This window comes from Chelonia mydas, chromosome 1 (assembly GCF_015237465.2).
Source record: "Chelonia mydas isolate rCheMyd1 chromosome 1, rCheMyd1.pri.v2, whole genome shotgun sequence".
NCBI classification, from domain to species: Eukaryota; Metazoa; Chordata; order Testudines; family Cheloniidae; genus Chelonia; species Chelonia mydas.
Genome location: NC_057849.1, coordinates 205,674,163 through 205,689,470, shown reverse-complemented (window position 1 = coordinate 205,689,470; position 15,308 = coordinate 205,674,163). Strand labels below are relative to the sequence as shown.

Genomic DNA, 15,308 nt, shown 5'->3' with positions numbered 1-15,308 from the left:
TTGTTTGACCCCTTCAAAGAACTCTAATAGATTAGTAAGACATGATTTCCCTTTACAGAAACCATGCTGACTTTTGCACAACAATTTATGTTCTTCTATGTGTGTCACAATTTTATTCTTTACTGTTGTTTCAGCTAATTTGCCCGGTACTGACGTTAGACTTACCGGTCTGTAATTCCCAGGATCACCTCTAGAGCCCTTCTTAAATATTGGCGTTACATTAGCTATCTTCCAGTCATTGGGTACAGTAGCTGATTTAAAGGACAGGTTACAAACCATAGTTAATAGTTCCGCAATTTCACATTTGAGTTCTTTCAGAACTCGTGGGTGAATGCCATCTGGTCCTGGTGACTTGTTACTGTTAAGTTTCTCAATTAATTCCAAAACCACCTCTAGTGACACTTCAATCTGTGACAATTCCTCAGATTTGTCACCTACAATGGACGGCTCAGGTTTTGGAATCTCCCTAACATCCTTCATCATGCCCTGTGCGATTTTGGCATATATATTAGCATTTCTTCTTTTTGATCAGAGTCTGGCCTGGACAGATTCTTGTCCCCATACAGCAGTCAGATCCAGTATCTCCCTTTCGGTCCATTCTGGAGCTCGTTTGCAATTCTTGGGGTCTGCATGGTCACCTGTGCTGCTGAGTTCGCCACGCTGACCAAACAGGAAATGTAATTCAAAATTTCTTGGAGCTTTTCCTGTGTACCTAGCTAGTGCATCGGAGTTGAAAGTGCTGTCCAGAGCGGTCACATTGGAGCACTCTAGTATAGCTCCCGGAGGCTAATGCTGTTGAATTGCATCTATCCTACCCCAAATTCGACCCAGCAAGGTCAATTTTAACACTACTCCCCTCGGCTGGGAGGAGTACAGAAGTTGATTTTGAGAGCCCTTTAGGTCGACAGAACGGGGTTGGTTGTGTAGACGCATTCATTTTAAAATCGACCTAACACGACTAAATTCGACCTAATCTTGCAGCGTAGACCAGGGCTTAGACTATCCAAGTGTGTCTTGGACTGTCACTGTTTTATCTAAGAAAAATCCACCTGAACAGGTTAAAGCTCCTTCTACAGGCTCAGGCAGCCTGTATGGCCCATGTGGATAACATTCCCATATCAGAGTTGTGTAGAACAGATCAACACCTTTTAACATTTATTGTTCTCTGATGCAAGAATGCATGTTGGACGCTTTTTTTTGTAAGGCATTCCTATACTCACTCTTCACGTAGGCCTCCTGTGGCCTGCCTCCTACTAGTAGGGAAACTCTGTTTTAGTCACCAAGAGCAGAATATATGAACAATAAATAAATAAAAACTAACAGTTACTTACCTTGCAGTAATTAGTTCCCTGAGATGCTTTAAAAGAGCTGGCTGAGGCACTTGCTGGGCCGTTAATGTTGATTTTCAGTAAGTCTCTGAGCTCTGGAGAAGTTCCAGAAGTATAGAAGAAAGCTAATTTTGTGTCAGTTTTTAAAATGGTACATGGTAAATTATAGGCCTGTTAGCCTGATGTTGAAAGCTGGCTGTATTTTAAAGAAGCGGCACAGGAACAAACCATCCCGATGTGCAGAAAGAATAGCAAATATGGCGGGTGACCAGCTGGGCTTAACAGTGGAATCTTCGGTGAGCTTAAACGTAAAAAGGAAGCTTACAAGAAGAGGAAACTTACTGAGATGACTAGGGAGGAGTATAAAAATATTGCTCGAGCATGCAGGGCTGTAATCAAGAAGGCAAAAACACAACTGGCGTTGCAGCTAGCAAGGAATGTGAAGGGTAAGAAGGGTTTCTACAGGTATGTTAGCAAGAAGAAAAAGGTCAGGGAAAGTGTGGGACCCTTACTGAATGGGGGAGGCAGCCTAGAGACAGATGATGTGGAAAAAGCTGAAGTACTCAATGCTTTTTTTTTTTGCCTTGGTCTTCACAGACAAGGTCAGATCCCACACTGCTGTCCTGGGCAGCACAGTATGGGGAGGAGATGAGCAGCCCTCAGTGGTGAAAGAACAAGTTAAGGACTGTCATAAATATAGAGAGAAGGGTAGCATAAAATCCCTCCTTGGCAGCTATACTAAATTGCCTTACCTGTAAGGGGTTAAGTAGTTCAAATAACCTAGTCGGCACCTGACCAGAAGGACCAATGAGAAAAGAAGATACTTTCAAATCTGCAGGGGGGTGGGGGGAAAGGTTTTGTTTGTGCTCTGTTTGTTGTTCCCTCTCCGGATGGAGGAGAAGTCAAGCAGGTACAACATCTCCTGAAAATATACTTGGAATAATCCATCTAAATTCACACAAATTGTAAGTAGGGCAAGGAAATGAGTTAGGTTATCTTTTGTTTTAGCTTGTGAATTTTCCTGTGCTACAGAGAGAGTTTTATTCCTGTTTTTGTAACTGTGAAGCTGAGCCGAGTGGGGAATCCTCTGTGTTTTAAATCTTTTTATTACCTTGTAAAGTTACCTTCCATCCTGATTTTGCAGATGTGATTTTTATTTTTTTCTTTCTAAATAAAGTTTTTCTTTTAAGAACCTGATTGATTTCAGTGTCCTGAAGACAAAGCGTCTGGTCTGTGCTTACATTGTTAAGGCAACTGGTTGGTAGTTTATTCTCAAGCCTCCCCAGGAAAGGGCGTGAAGGGGCTTGGGGGGATATTTTGCAGGGATAGGGATTCCAAGTGACGCTTCCCTAAATTTTTGTGTAAATCACTTGGTTGGTGGTGGCAGCAATACTGTCCAAGGACAAGGAAAGGAATTTGTGCCTTGGAAGTTTTAACCTAAGCTGGTAGAATATAAGCTTAGGGGGTCTTTCATGTTGGTCCCCACATCTGCACGCCAGAGTTCAGAGTTTGTGTGGGAAAACCTGACAAGGACTATTTAGAAAAGCTGGACATGCACAAGTCCACGGGTCCAGATCTAATGCATCAGAGGGTATTGAGGGAATTGGCTGATATGATTGCAGATTACCTCTGAAAGGCCATTACCTTTGAAAACTCGTGGCAATCAGGGGAGGTCCTGGACGATTGGAAAAAGGCTAATATAGTGCCCATTTTTAAAAAAGGGAAGGAGGAGAACCCAGGAAGCTACAGCCACACCTCAGTCTCTGGAAAAATCATGGAGCAGATCCTCAAAGAAACCGTTTTGAAGTACTTGGAGGAGAGGAAGGTGATCAGGAACAGTCAACATGGATTCACCACAGGCAAGTCATGTCTGACCAACCTGATTGCCTTCTATGATGAGATAAGAGGCTCTGTGGATATGGGGAAAGCGGTGGACGTGATATATCTTGACTTTAGTAAAGCTTTTGATATGGTCTCCCACAGTATTCTTGCCAGCAAGTTTAAAAAGTATGGATTGGATGAATGGACTATAAGGTGGATAGAAAGCTGGCTAGATTGTCGGGCTCAGTGGGTAGTGATCAACAGCTCGATGTCTAATTGGCAGCTGGTATAAAGCGGAGTGCCCCAGGGGTCCGCCCTGGGGCCGGTTTTGTTCAACGTCTTTATTAATGATCTGGATGATGGGATTAATTGCACCCTCAGCAACTTCGCAGATGACACTAAGCTGGGGGGAGGGGTAGATATGCTGGAGGGTTAGAGATAAGGTCCAGAGTGACCTAGACAAATTGGAGGATTGGGCCAAAAGAAATCTGATGAGGTTCAACAAGGACTAGTGCAGAGTCCTGCACTTAGGACAGAAGAATCCCATGTACAGCTACAGGCTGGGGACCGACTGGCTAAGCAGCAGTTCTGCAGAAAAGGAGCTGAGGATTACAGTGGATGAGAAGCTGAATATGAGTAAGCAGTGTGCCCTTGTTGCAAGATGGCTAATGGCATATTGGACTGTATTAGTAGGAGCATGGCCAGCAGATCGTGGGAAGTGATTATTCCCCTCTATTCGGCACTGGTGAGGCCACATCTGGAGTATTGTGTCAGTTTTGGTCCCCCCATGTCATGTTATTGACTTGAACTGGGACCATATAGAACATGGTTGCAACCAAGGTCCTGTAGCAGCACCAAATCTTGTATAAAGGGGGTCAAATAAGGTGTCTAAGACAAGATTATGGTTTGCTGGTTATGATTATGTGATCTGTATGCATGTATCATTTTTGTATTTAAAGATATAAGTATTGGCTCTATACTGTCTGTATTTCAAACGTGTACTATGCTTCTGGGTGACACCCCAGACAAGTTGGTGTCAGCTCTGCCTAGCCTGCTTGATGGCCCATTAAGGACCATCAGCTATACAATTGACTCATTGAGAGAAGGCAGACACGCCTTGTGACTTAGCAAGGTATGCAGGGACATGCCTATGGACAGAACTCTGAGGTTTTTCCATGCCATGTGATGGACAGCTTGTCTTTGGAACAAAGAAAGAAAGACCACATGGCAAGAGAATATAAAAAGCTGCTGCAGCTCCTCCATCTTGTCTTCAGTCCTGCTTCTTACCTCTGGAACTTTGCTACACTGAAGCTTTGAACCAATGACTGATGACCCATCCCAACTGTGGATGTACTCCAGAGACTTGATTTGAACCTCCAGTTTATTCGATCACTGCTGCAACGCTGAACCAAGAACTTTGCCATTACTGTATGTAATTGATTCCATTTAACCAATTCTTGCTCTCATCTATATCTTTTTCCTTTTATGAATAAACCTTTAGATTTTAGATTCTAAAGGATTGACAACAGCATGATTTGTGGGTAAGATCTGATTTGTATATTGACCTGGGTCTGGGGCTTGATCCTTTGGGATCGGGAGAACCTTTTTTCTTTTATTGGGGTATTGGTTTTCATAACCATTTGTCCCCATAACGAGTGGCACTGGTGGTGATACTGGGAAACTGGAGTGTCTAAGGGAATTGTTTGTGTGACTTGTGGTTAGCCAGTGGGGTAAAACCAAAGTCTTCTCTGTCTGGCTGGTTTGGTTTGCCTGAGAGGTGGAAAAACCCCAGCCTTGGGCTGTAACTGCTCTGCTTTAAGCAATTTGTCCTGAATTGGCACTCTCAGTTGGGTCCCACCAGAACCAGCATCTTTACACCCCACTACAGAGGGGATGTGGACAAATTGGAGAGAGTCCAGCAGAGGACAATGAAAATGATTCAGGGCTGGGGCACATGACTTATGAGGAGAGGCTGAGGGAACTGGGGTTATTTAGTCTGCAGAAGAGACTAGTGAGGGGGGGATTTGATAACAGCCTTCAACTACCTGAAGTGGGGTTCTCAAGTTGCAGTGGGGGAGGTCTAGGTTGGATATTAGGACACACTATTTCACTAGGAGGGTGGAGAAGCACTGGAATGGGTTACCTAGGGAGGTGGTGGAATCTCCATCCTTTGTGGTTTTTAAGATCAGGCTTGACAAAGCCCTGGCTGGGATGATTTAGTTGGGGGTTGGTCCTTCTTTGAGCTGTGGGTTTGACTAGATGACTTCCTGAGGTCTCTTCCAACTGTAATCTTCCATGATTCTATCCCAAGCAAGATAATGGAGTGGCCGATAAGGGACTTGATTAATAAGGAATTAATGGCATGTGATGTAATGCAAATCACCACGGGTTTATGGGAAATGGATCTTTTGCAACGAACTTGATATCTTTTTTTGATGAGATTACAAAATTGGTTGATAAAGGTAATAGTGTTGATGTAATCTACTTAAACATTGTAAGGCTTTTGACTTGGTACCACACTACATTTTGATTTAAAATCTTGAACACTATAAAATTAACATGGCACACATTAAATGGATTAAAAACTGGCTAACTGATAGATCTCAAAATGTTTGCAGTGTTGTTGTAGCCATGTTGGTCTCTTTCACTAATGGAAGTTGGTCCAATAAAAGATGATATCTCACCATCCAAGTCTCAAAATGTAATTATAAATGGGGAGTTGTTATCAAGGAGATGTTTCCAATGGAGTCCCACCAGACTCAGTTCTTGTCCCTTTGCTATTTAACATGTTTTGTCAATGACCTGGAAGAAAACATAAAATCATCACTGATAAAATTTTCAGATGATCCAAAACTGAAGGAGTGGAAAATAATGAAGAGGACAGATCAATGATTCAGAGCATTGTGGATCACTTGGTAAACTGGGCACAAGCAGTATACGTTTTAATACAGCAAAGCGAGAATGGTTAAAGGATTAGAAAATGTGCTTTATATGATAGACTGAGTTCTTTCAGTCTATTTTGCATAAGAAAGATAAGGTTAAGGGGTGACATATTTACAGACTATACATCTACGTGGGGAACAGATATTTAATAATGATCTCTCTAATCTAGCAGAGAAAGGTATAACATGATCCAATGGCTGGAAGCTGAAGCTAGACAAATTCAGACTGAAAATTAGGTGTAAATTTTTAACAGTGAGAACAGTTTACCAAGGATCATGATGGATTCTCCATCACTGACTATTTTTAAATCAAGTTTGGACGTTTTTCTAAAAGATCTGCTCTAGGAATTATTTTGGGGCAGTTCTATGGCCTGTGTTATACAGGAGGTCAGACTAGATGATCACAGTGGTCCCTTCGGGCCTTGGAATCTGTGAATCTATATGTTGTCCACACAGATTCCACAAACTGCCTTCCATACCAGCTAACAGGAGTCCTGCTTCTAATCTATGGAATTCTTATAGGTGAAGGAACAGAGTGCAGATTCCAATCACCCCGCTCTAAATTGTCCTCTACTATGGGGAACAAGAGGGCACTCAGGCCACATGCATGATCTAAATATAGACTGCTGTTCTAAAGAATCAGATCTTCCTTGCGTGGGGCATATGCACACCAAGAGTGGAATGACCTCACATCTCAAAAAACCACATTTACTATTCTTTTGTATTTGAGAGAGCCTAGGCCAAGCCACATATGTTAGAATTATAGACTTTAAGGTCAGAAGGGACCATTATGATCATCTAGTGTGACCTCCTGCACAACACAGGCCACAAAATCTCACCCACCCACTCCTGTAACAAACCTCTAACCTATGTCTGAGCCATTGAAGTTCTCAAATTGTGGGTTAAAGACTTCGAGGTGCAGAGAATCCTCTAGCAAGTGACCCGTACCCCACGCTGCAGAGGAAGGCTAAAAACCGCCAGGGCCTCTGCCAAACTGCCCTGGAGGAAAATTCCTTCTCGACCCCAAATATGGCGATCAGCTAAACCCTGAGCATGTGGGCAAGACTCACCAGCCAGATACCCAGGAAAGAATTCTCTGTAGTAATTCAGATCCCACCCCATCTAACATCCCATCACAGGCCATTGGGCATATCTACCGCTAATAGTTGAAGGTCAATTAATTGCCAAAATTAAGCTGTCCCATTATATCATCCCTTCCATAAACTTATCAAGCTTAGTCTTGAAGCCAGATATGTCTTTTGTCCCCACTGCTTCCCTTGGAAGGCTGTTCCAGAACTTCACTCCTCTGGTGGTTAGAAACCTTTGTCTAATTTCAAGTCTAAACTTTCTGATGGCCAGTTTATATCCAATTGTTCTTGTGTCCACATTGGTACTGAGCTTAAATAATTCTTCTCCCTCCCTGGTATTTATCCCTCTGATATATTTATAGAGAGCAATCATATCTCCCCATAGCCTTCTTTTGGTTAGGTTAAAGAAGCCAAGCTCTTTGAGTCTCCTTTCATAAAACAGGTTTTCCATTCCACGGATCGTCCTAGTAGCCCTTCTCTGTACCTGTTCGTTTGAATTCATCTTTCTTAAACATGGGAGACCAGAACTGCACACAGTATTCCAGATGAGGTCTCACCAGTGCCTTATATAACGGTACTAACACCTCCTTATCTCTACTGGAAATACCTCGCCTGATGCATCCCAAGACCATGTTAGCTTTTTTCACGGCCATATCACATTGGCGACTCATAGTCATCCTGTGATCAACCAATACTCCGAGGTCCTTCTCCTCTGTTACTTCCAAGTGATGTGTCCCCAGTTTATAATAAAAATTCTTATTAATCCCTAAATGCATGACCTTGCACTTTTCACTATTAAATTTTATCCTATTGCTATTACTCAAGTTTACAAGGTCATCCAGATCTTCCTGTATGATATCCCTGTCCTTCTCTGTATTGGCAATACTTCCCAGCTTTGTGTCATCTGCAGACTTTATTAGCACATTCCCGCTTTTTGTGCCAAGGTCAGTAATAAAAAGATTGGTCCCAAAACCGATCCCTGGGGAACTCCACTAGTAATCTCCTTCCAGCCTGACAGTTCACCTTTCAGTGGGACCCATTGTAGTCTCCCCTTTTAACCAGTTCCTTATCCACCTTTCAATTTTCATATTGATCCCCATCTTTTCCAGTTTAGCTAATAATTCCCCATGTGGAACCATATCAAATGCCTTACTGAAATCGAGGTGAATTAGATCCACTGCATTTCCTTTGTCTAAAAAGATCTGTTACCTTCTCAAAGAAGGAGATCAGGTTAGTTTTACACAATCTACCTTTTGTAAAACAATGTTGTATTTTATCCCAATTAGCATTGACCTCAATGTCCTTAACTACTTTCTCCTTGAAAATTTTTTCCAAGACCTCTTTGTAAAGGAAACACATTGTTCTCCTCCCCCAGCTAATCATTACTCATAAGGATTTAGTTACAATGAATAATGCTGATAGATTAAAAGTGAAACTTTGGCACAACAATGACTTGTTTAATTAAAACAGATTCCACTTTCATAAAGATCCTGTTTGTCAAAGTAGCGGTTCAGTTGCAGTTCCTGTTCTTTGTGAAATTTTTTAGCTGGCTCAAGCTCTGTCAAAGATCTGTTTTCATGAAACTGTTCAGCCAGTTAAAGAGCATAGTAGTTGTTACTTTCACGAAGACCAGGATTGGTATGTAATTGTTCATATTATTTTAGGAGTGGTAGAGCTATTGAGCCAGCAGAACTGTTTCATGAAGAACTAGATCTTTGACACAATTGATGTTGCATTTTTTTGAAATATCCTTTTCGCTATAAGACCATTAAGTCAGTTGAGGAGCAGAGCTCCTAAACCAATTGAAAACTTTCATGGAGATCCTGATCTTTAGCAAAATTGCAGTTATTTTTCAAACATCATCTTTGGCACAGCACAAATGCCACTGGACTAGCAAAATCCACAGGGAGGGGCTCTGCAGGCAGGGAGCATGTGTATGATTCTTATTTCACCAGTGACACATGTTTAATGTAAACTTTCTAAGCTGGACTTTGGGCCACCTTAAATGCTTCATGCACCTGAAATAACAGTACTATAGTGTGCTTTGTTCTTGGACTGAGTTTACAAGTAAAGACCTTGACTGTTTTGTTTTGTTTTTTTTGTTTTGTTTTTAATGTTCAGATTACTTTCAAAACAGAATCGTCTCACCATGACCCGAAATGCTGTGTGGGCTCTATCAAACCTCTGCAGAGGGAAGAATCCTCCTCCAGATTTTGCCAAGGTAAGAAATGTGTTAAATCAAGGATTTGAGAAGTAGTGAGATGATGTCCATGAATAAGGAAGAAAGAAAGGCATTGTGGTGTTTAGTGCGAAGCAGCAGAAACGTTTGGGACTTTCAAAATTTCTCTTTGAACAGACTTCTTACAAATCAGGCTTGTTTTTGAGTGTGCTTGGTGCTGTTGAAATGTGTATAGATTGACAGCTTTGGAAGTAAAGTTCTTGATTCATAGAATCAGGTAGAGCATATAGTCAGCTGCAGTGCAGGCGATCAGCATGTTATCTCAAGTGCTTATATACGAATGCACAAAGCCTTGGAAACAAGCAGGGAGAACTGGAGGTCCTGGTGATGTCAAGGAATTGACGTGATTGGAATAACAGAGACTTGGTGGGATAACTCACATGACTGGAATACTGTCATGGATGGATATAAGCTGTTCAGGAAGGACAGGCAGGGCAGAAAAGGTGGGGGAGTAGCACTGTAGGTAAGGGAGCAGTATGACTGCTCAGAGCTCCGGTACGAAACTGCAGAAAAACCTGAGTGTCTCTGGATTAAGTTTAGAAGTGTGAGCAACAAGAGTGATGTAGTGGTGGGAGTCTGCTATAGACCTCCGGACCAGGGGGATAAGGTGGATGAGGCTTTCTTCCGGCAACTCACGGAAGCTACTAGATCGCACGCCCTGGTTCTCATGGGTGACTTTAATCTTCCTGATATCTGCTGGGAGAGCAATACAGCGGTACATAGACAATCCAGGAAGTTTTTGGAAAGCGTAGGGGACAATTTCCTGGTGCAAGTGCTAGAGGAGCCAACTGGGGGGGAGGTTTTCTTGACCTGCTGCTCACAAACCGGGAAGAATTAGTGGGGGAAGCAAAAGTGGATGGGAATCTGGGAGGCAGTGACCATGAGTTGGTTGAGTTCAGGATCCTGACACAGGGAAGAAAGGTAAGCAGCAGAATACGGACCCTGGACTTCAGGAAAGCAGACTTCGACTCCCTCAGGGAACTGATGGGTAGGATCCCCTGGGGGACTAACATGAAGGGGAAAGGAGTCCAGGAGAGCTGGCTGTATTTCAAGGAATCCCTGTTGAGGTTACAGGGACAAACCATCCCGATGAGTCGAAAGAATAGTAAATATGGCAGGCGACCAGCTTGGCTTAACGGTGAAATCCTAGCGGATCTTAAACATAAAAAAGAAGCTTACAAGAAGTGGAAGGTTGGACATATGACCAGGGAAGAGTATAAAAATATTGCTCGGGCATGTAGGAATGAAATCAGGAGGGCCAAATCACACCTGGAGCTGCAGCTAGCAAGAGATGTCAAGAGTAACAAGAAGGGTTTCTTCAGGTATGTTGGCAACAAGAAGAAAGCCAAGGAAAGTGTGGGCCCCTTACTGAATGAGGGAGGCAACCTAGTGACAGAGGATGTGGAAAAAGCTAATGTACTCAATGCTTTTTTTGCCTCTGTCTTCACTAACAAGGTCAGCTCCCAGACTGCTGCGCTGGGCATCACAACATGGGGAGTAGATGGCCAGCCCTCTGTGGAGAAAGAAGTAGTTAGGGACTATTTAGAAAAGCTGGACGTGCACAAGTCCATGGGGCCGGACGAGTTGCATCCGAGAGTGCTAAAGGAATTGGCGGCTGTGATTGCAGAGCCATTGGCCATTATCTTTGAAAACTCGTGGCGAACGGGGGAAGTCCCAGATGACTGGAAAAAGGCTAATGTAGTGCCAATCTTTAAAAAAGGGAAGAAGGAGGATCCTGGGAACTACAGGCCAGTCAGCCTCACCTCGGTCCCCGGAAAAATCATGGAGCAGGTCCTCAAAGAATCAATTCTGAAGCACTTACACGAGAGGAAAGTGATCAGGAACAGTCAGCATGGATTCACCAAGGGAAGGTCATGCCTGACTAATCTAATCGCCGCCTTTGATGAGATTACTGGTACTGTGGATGAAGGGAAAGCAGTGGATGTATTGTTTCTTAACTTTAGCAAAGCTTTTGACACGGTCTCCCACAGTATTCTTGTCAGCAAGTTAAAGTAGTACGGGCTGGATGAATGCACTATAAGGTGGGTAGAAAGTTGGCTAGATTGTCGGGCTCAACGGGTAGTGATCAATGGCTCCATGTCTAGTTGGCAGCCGGTGTCAAGTGGAGTGCCCCAGGGGTCGATCCTGGGGCCGGTTTTGTTCAATATCTTCATAAATGATCTGGAGGATGGTGTGGATTGCACTCTCAGCAAATTTGTGGATGATACTAAACTAGGAGGAGCGGTAGATACGCTGGAGGGCAGGGAAAGGATACAGAGGGACCTAGACAAATTGGAGGATTGGGCCAAAAGAAATCTGATGAGGTTCAATAAGGATAAGTGCAGGGTACTGCACTTAGGACGGAAGAATCCAATGCACCGCTACAGACTAGGGACCGAATGGCTAGGCAGCAGTTCTGCGGAAAAGGACCTAGGGGTTACAGTGGACGAGAAGCTGGATATGAGTCAGCAGTGTGCCCTTGTTGCCAAGAAGGCCAATGGCATTTTGGGATGTATAAGTAGGGGCATAACGAGCAGATCGAGGGACGTGATCGTTCCCCTCTATTCGACATTGGTGAGGCCTCATCTGGAGTACTGTGTCCAGTTTTGGGCCCCATATTACAAGAAGGATGTGGATAAATTGGAGAGAGTCCAGCGAAGGGCAACAAAAATGATTAGGGGTCTGGAACACATGACTTATGAGGAGAGGCTGAGGGAACTGGGATTGTTTAGTCTGCAGAAGAGAAGAATGAGGGGGGATTTGATAACTGCTTTCAACTACCTGAGAGGTGGTTCCAGAGCGGATGGTTCTAGACTATTCTCAGTGGTAAAAGAGGACAGGACAAGGAGTAATGGTCTCAAGTTGCAGTGGGGGAGGTTTAGGTTGGATATTAGGAAAAACTTTTTCAGTAGGAGGGGTGGTGAAACACTGGATTGCGTTACCTAGGGAGGTGGTAGAATCTCCTTCCTTAGAAGTTTTTAAGGTCAGGCTTGACAAAGCCCTGGCTGGGATGATTTAATTGGGGATTGGTCCTGCGTTGAGCAGGGGGTTGGACTAGATGACCTCCTGAGGTCCCTTCCAACCTTGATATTCTATGATTCTATAAGTTTCTCCCATATGTACTGTCCTTGCCAGTATGTCTCACCTCTAACATGGACACCACCTCTAGAAAAGAGAGGGAGTTCATTTTTCATGATTCAGTTACTCTTTGCCCTCTTGCTGAGACTATCAACAAGCGGGAGAGTGAATTAGCACCAACTGAAATGGTGGGGGTTTTTTTGTGATGTGGAGAGCTCTCCACAAGGAACTAAAATGGTACCTCCAAGTCCACCTCTTAGATAACTGATAGAGGTGGGGTTTTTGAATGGTTAGTATTTTTCAGAGAAAGGTATTTTATGAAAAAATCAATTTCCAAACCAGTCCTGCTAACCTAGTACATGGAATGAAGACTTGCTATCTTCTGGAGATCAGTTATTTTTACTTAATGTACAGAAGAATGTTCGTTCTTCCACAGAGAGTTTGGGTACCTTTCCATGATTTGTGCATTCTCCTGACAGAACTCTGCCTCACTTGTAACCGTCAGTTCTGTGGAGCCTGACTGCAACTCTCAAATTCCTTAAACTCGAGTCAAGCTTCTCAAGCAGAGCACCAATTATATGAGTGTCTGATGTATATTGGGGGGGTGGGGGGTGTTGATGATGGAGTGAGAAGTATTGAACAAACTGTCTGCAATCCTACCCATTATGTCTTCAATACTGTGTCATACCTATTTGCACTGAGCAAAGTCTGGCCTTTTCTATGCACTCATAGTAATAAGTGGTATGTGCACAGCATGCATCTAGTTTGAAACAGGAGGAGCAATCAATACTGGCAGGGCTTCATAGGGCACTGCCACAAGTGATACAGGCAGGATGGTTGCCGAGTTGCTTAGTCTAACATCAGGAAGTTGTGGGGTTCTGCATGGATGTATTTAAGACCTCTCTCTAATGCCACACTGCTTTGAGCTCATGTCATTTTACTTATGGTCACTCAAACTGGCCCAGGTCTGAAAGCGGGTGGGACACTTATACTAGTCTGGTGACTTTGCTGCTGGATAGTCCAGGGCCTGACAAAGCATTACGGGGCACTATCGATAATAGCTGCAACTTGTGCAGAGCCGGAAACCATATAATTGATTCTGAATGTCACACTGCTCCCAGTTTCTCCCGTGGTGATATTTGCTGCTGCATGTCTGACCATGTCTGCACTTCTGAGGTTGAAGCAGAATTCACTCCTGCTTCCCCATGAAGATTGGACACTGCATGGAAGTATTGATTTAGGTTCTCCACGTTTTCCAGAATGAGTACCTGCATATTCTACTGCTCAGTAGTCAAAAACAATACTTGCTTTTAGAATACTTCTCCCAGCTGTCTTGGCCCTTTGAATTCAACTATTCATACATCTGCTTTTTCTACTTAATGTAGGTTGCACCTTGTCTGAGTGTGCTGTCCTGGTTGCTCTTTGTCAATGACACAGATGTGCTAGCTGATGCCTGCTGGGCCCTGTCATATTTGTCTGATGGACCTAATGATAAAATCCAAGCTGTGATTGATGCAGGAGTGTGCAGAAGACTTGTTGAGCTGCTGATGTAAGAACTTCACTTTTAACAAGCGTATTACTCACTGTTACCTCTTTACACTTTCCTCACAGCTCAGCTTCCTACAATAGTAAGGTTAGGTAGAATTTCTGGAACAGTAGGGTTAAACAGTCATTTTCCTGGCTTAAAGCCAGCTTGTTCACCTATTGTACAGTCCCTGCTCTTCTCAAAGGCTGCTGCAGAAGAGCCGTCAATAGCAAGTGGGTGAACTTGAGGACTACAGACCAAGAGCAATTCTCAGACTTTGTTGCTACTTTCTTGTGCAAGAAATTGGGGCATGGGAGAATTGAGGGGATTAGGATTTGAAATCGGCTTCAGAACAAAGGGGTTAAAAATTGGGATCAACATTTTCAATCCTTGGTGCCCAAAGTTAGACTTCTAAATCATGTTCTTCAGACCCCTAAGTAAAAGTAGACTGATTTTTTCTGAAATGCAGACTCCCTGCAGCTCCCTTTGGCTTTAATGGGAGTTGTGGGTGATGAGTAATTGTATACATTTTGACTTTTTATTTTGGTACTTATATATGGACTTAGGAGCCTGGTATTAGGCATCCAAGTTGACAAATTTATGCTGAAATTTTCAGAAAAACATTTAGTCTTTCATACTGAAACAGTTTAAATAGTTTCTAGGGTATAAACAATATCTTTAAAAAAAGAACTTGATTTTGAAAAATAGCTTTTTAAGGTTCCGTTAAAACTGAAATTTGGTACAACAGTTTATTTTATACTGAAGTTACAAAAATGGGACTTAAGCCAATTCAGTCCATACTCATGTTAGTCTATTCTCTAACCTTCAAGACATGACTGCATTAATACAAATCCCTACAAAATGTGTAAAGAGAGAGAATGTACAACTCTCTTGCTAAAATGGCTAGAGGATAACCCAGTAATAAACAGAACCTAATAATCACTTATTAAGAATGCAATATGAGAGAAAATGACTGAAAAAGTTGCTACTTACTATTTTCTTTTTAATGTCTTATAATTAGAGGAAATGGCACCATTTCTACTTTTGCTCAGTTTGATCTTCAATAAAATGGTACCATTGATCAATCATAAATATAAAAAATAGTCTGTGAAACATCTGGAAAAACAAGTATAACTTGTTCCTTAAGAATGATCTAAAAGTTGACAAGGTAACCTCATTTCCAGTCATGGTTCATGCCAAAATTGAACTGAACCAATAGTGTGCCTTTAAAAAGGAACATGTGGTTCAGGAAAAGAAACAAAGCAAAATCTCCTCTGATGGAAGCAA

At 42.7% G+C, this 15,308-nt stretch overlaps 1 protein-coding gene across 9 annotated transcripts in view; it reads left to right on the top strand.

Moving 5' to 3' along the window:
• Positions 1-15,308, top strand: part of KPNA1 (karyopherin subunit alpha 1) — a 152,186-nt gene that overhangs the window by 82,839 nt on the left and 54,039 nt on the right. For 5 of the 9 annotated variants that reach the window (XR_005227017.2, XR_006284180.1, XR_006284144.1 and 2 more), the window contains 2 exons: positions 9,301-9,400; positions 13,882-14,045. Coding sequence is in view for 6 of the 9 variants with exons in the window: in XM_037910452.2 (XP_037766380.1) it covers positions 9,301-9,400; positions 13,882-14,045 (264 nt within the window). In the remaining 3 variants the exon portion in view is untranslated. Of the gene's footprint in view, positions 1-3,049; positions 3,188-9,300; positions 9,401-13,881; positions 14,046-15,308 lie in introns of all 9 variants that reach the window. The other 4 variants (XM_043521952.1, XM_043521226.1, XM_043522334.1 and 1 more) reach the window with 1 other exon arrangement.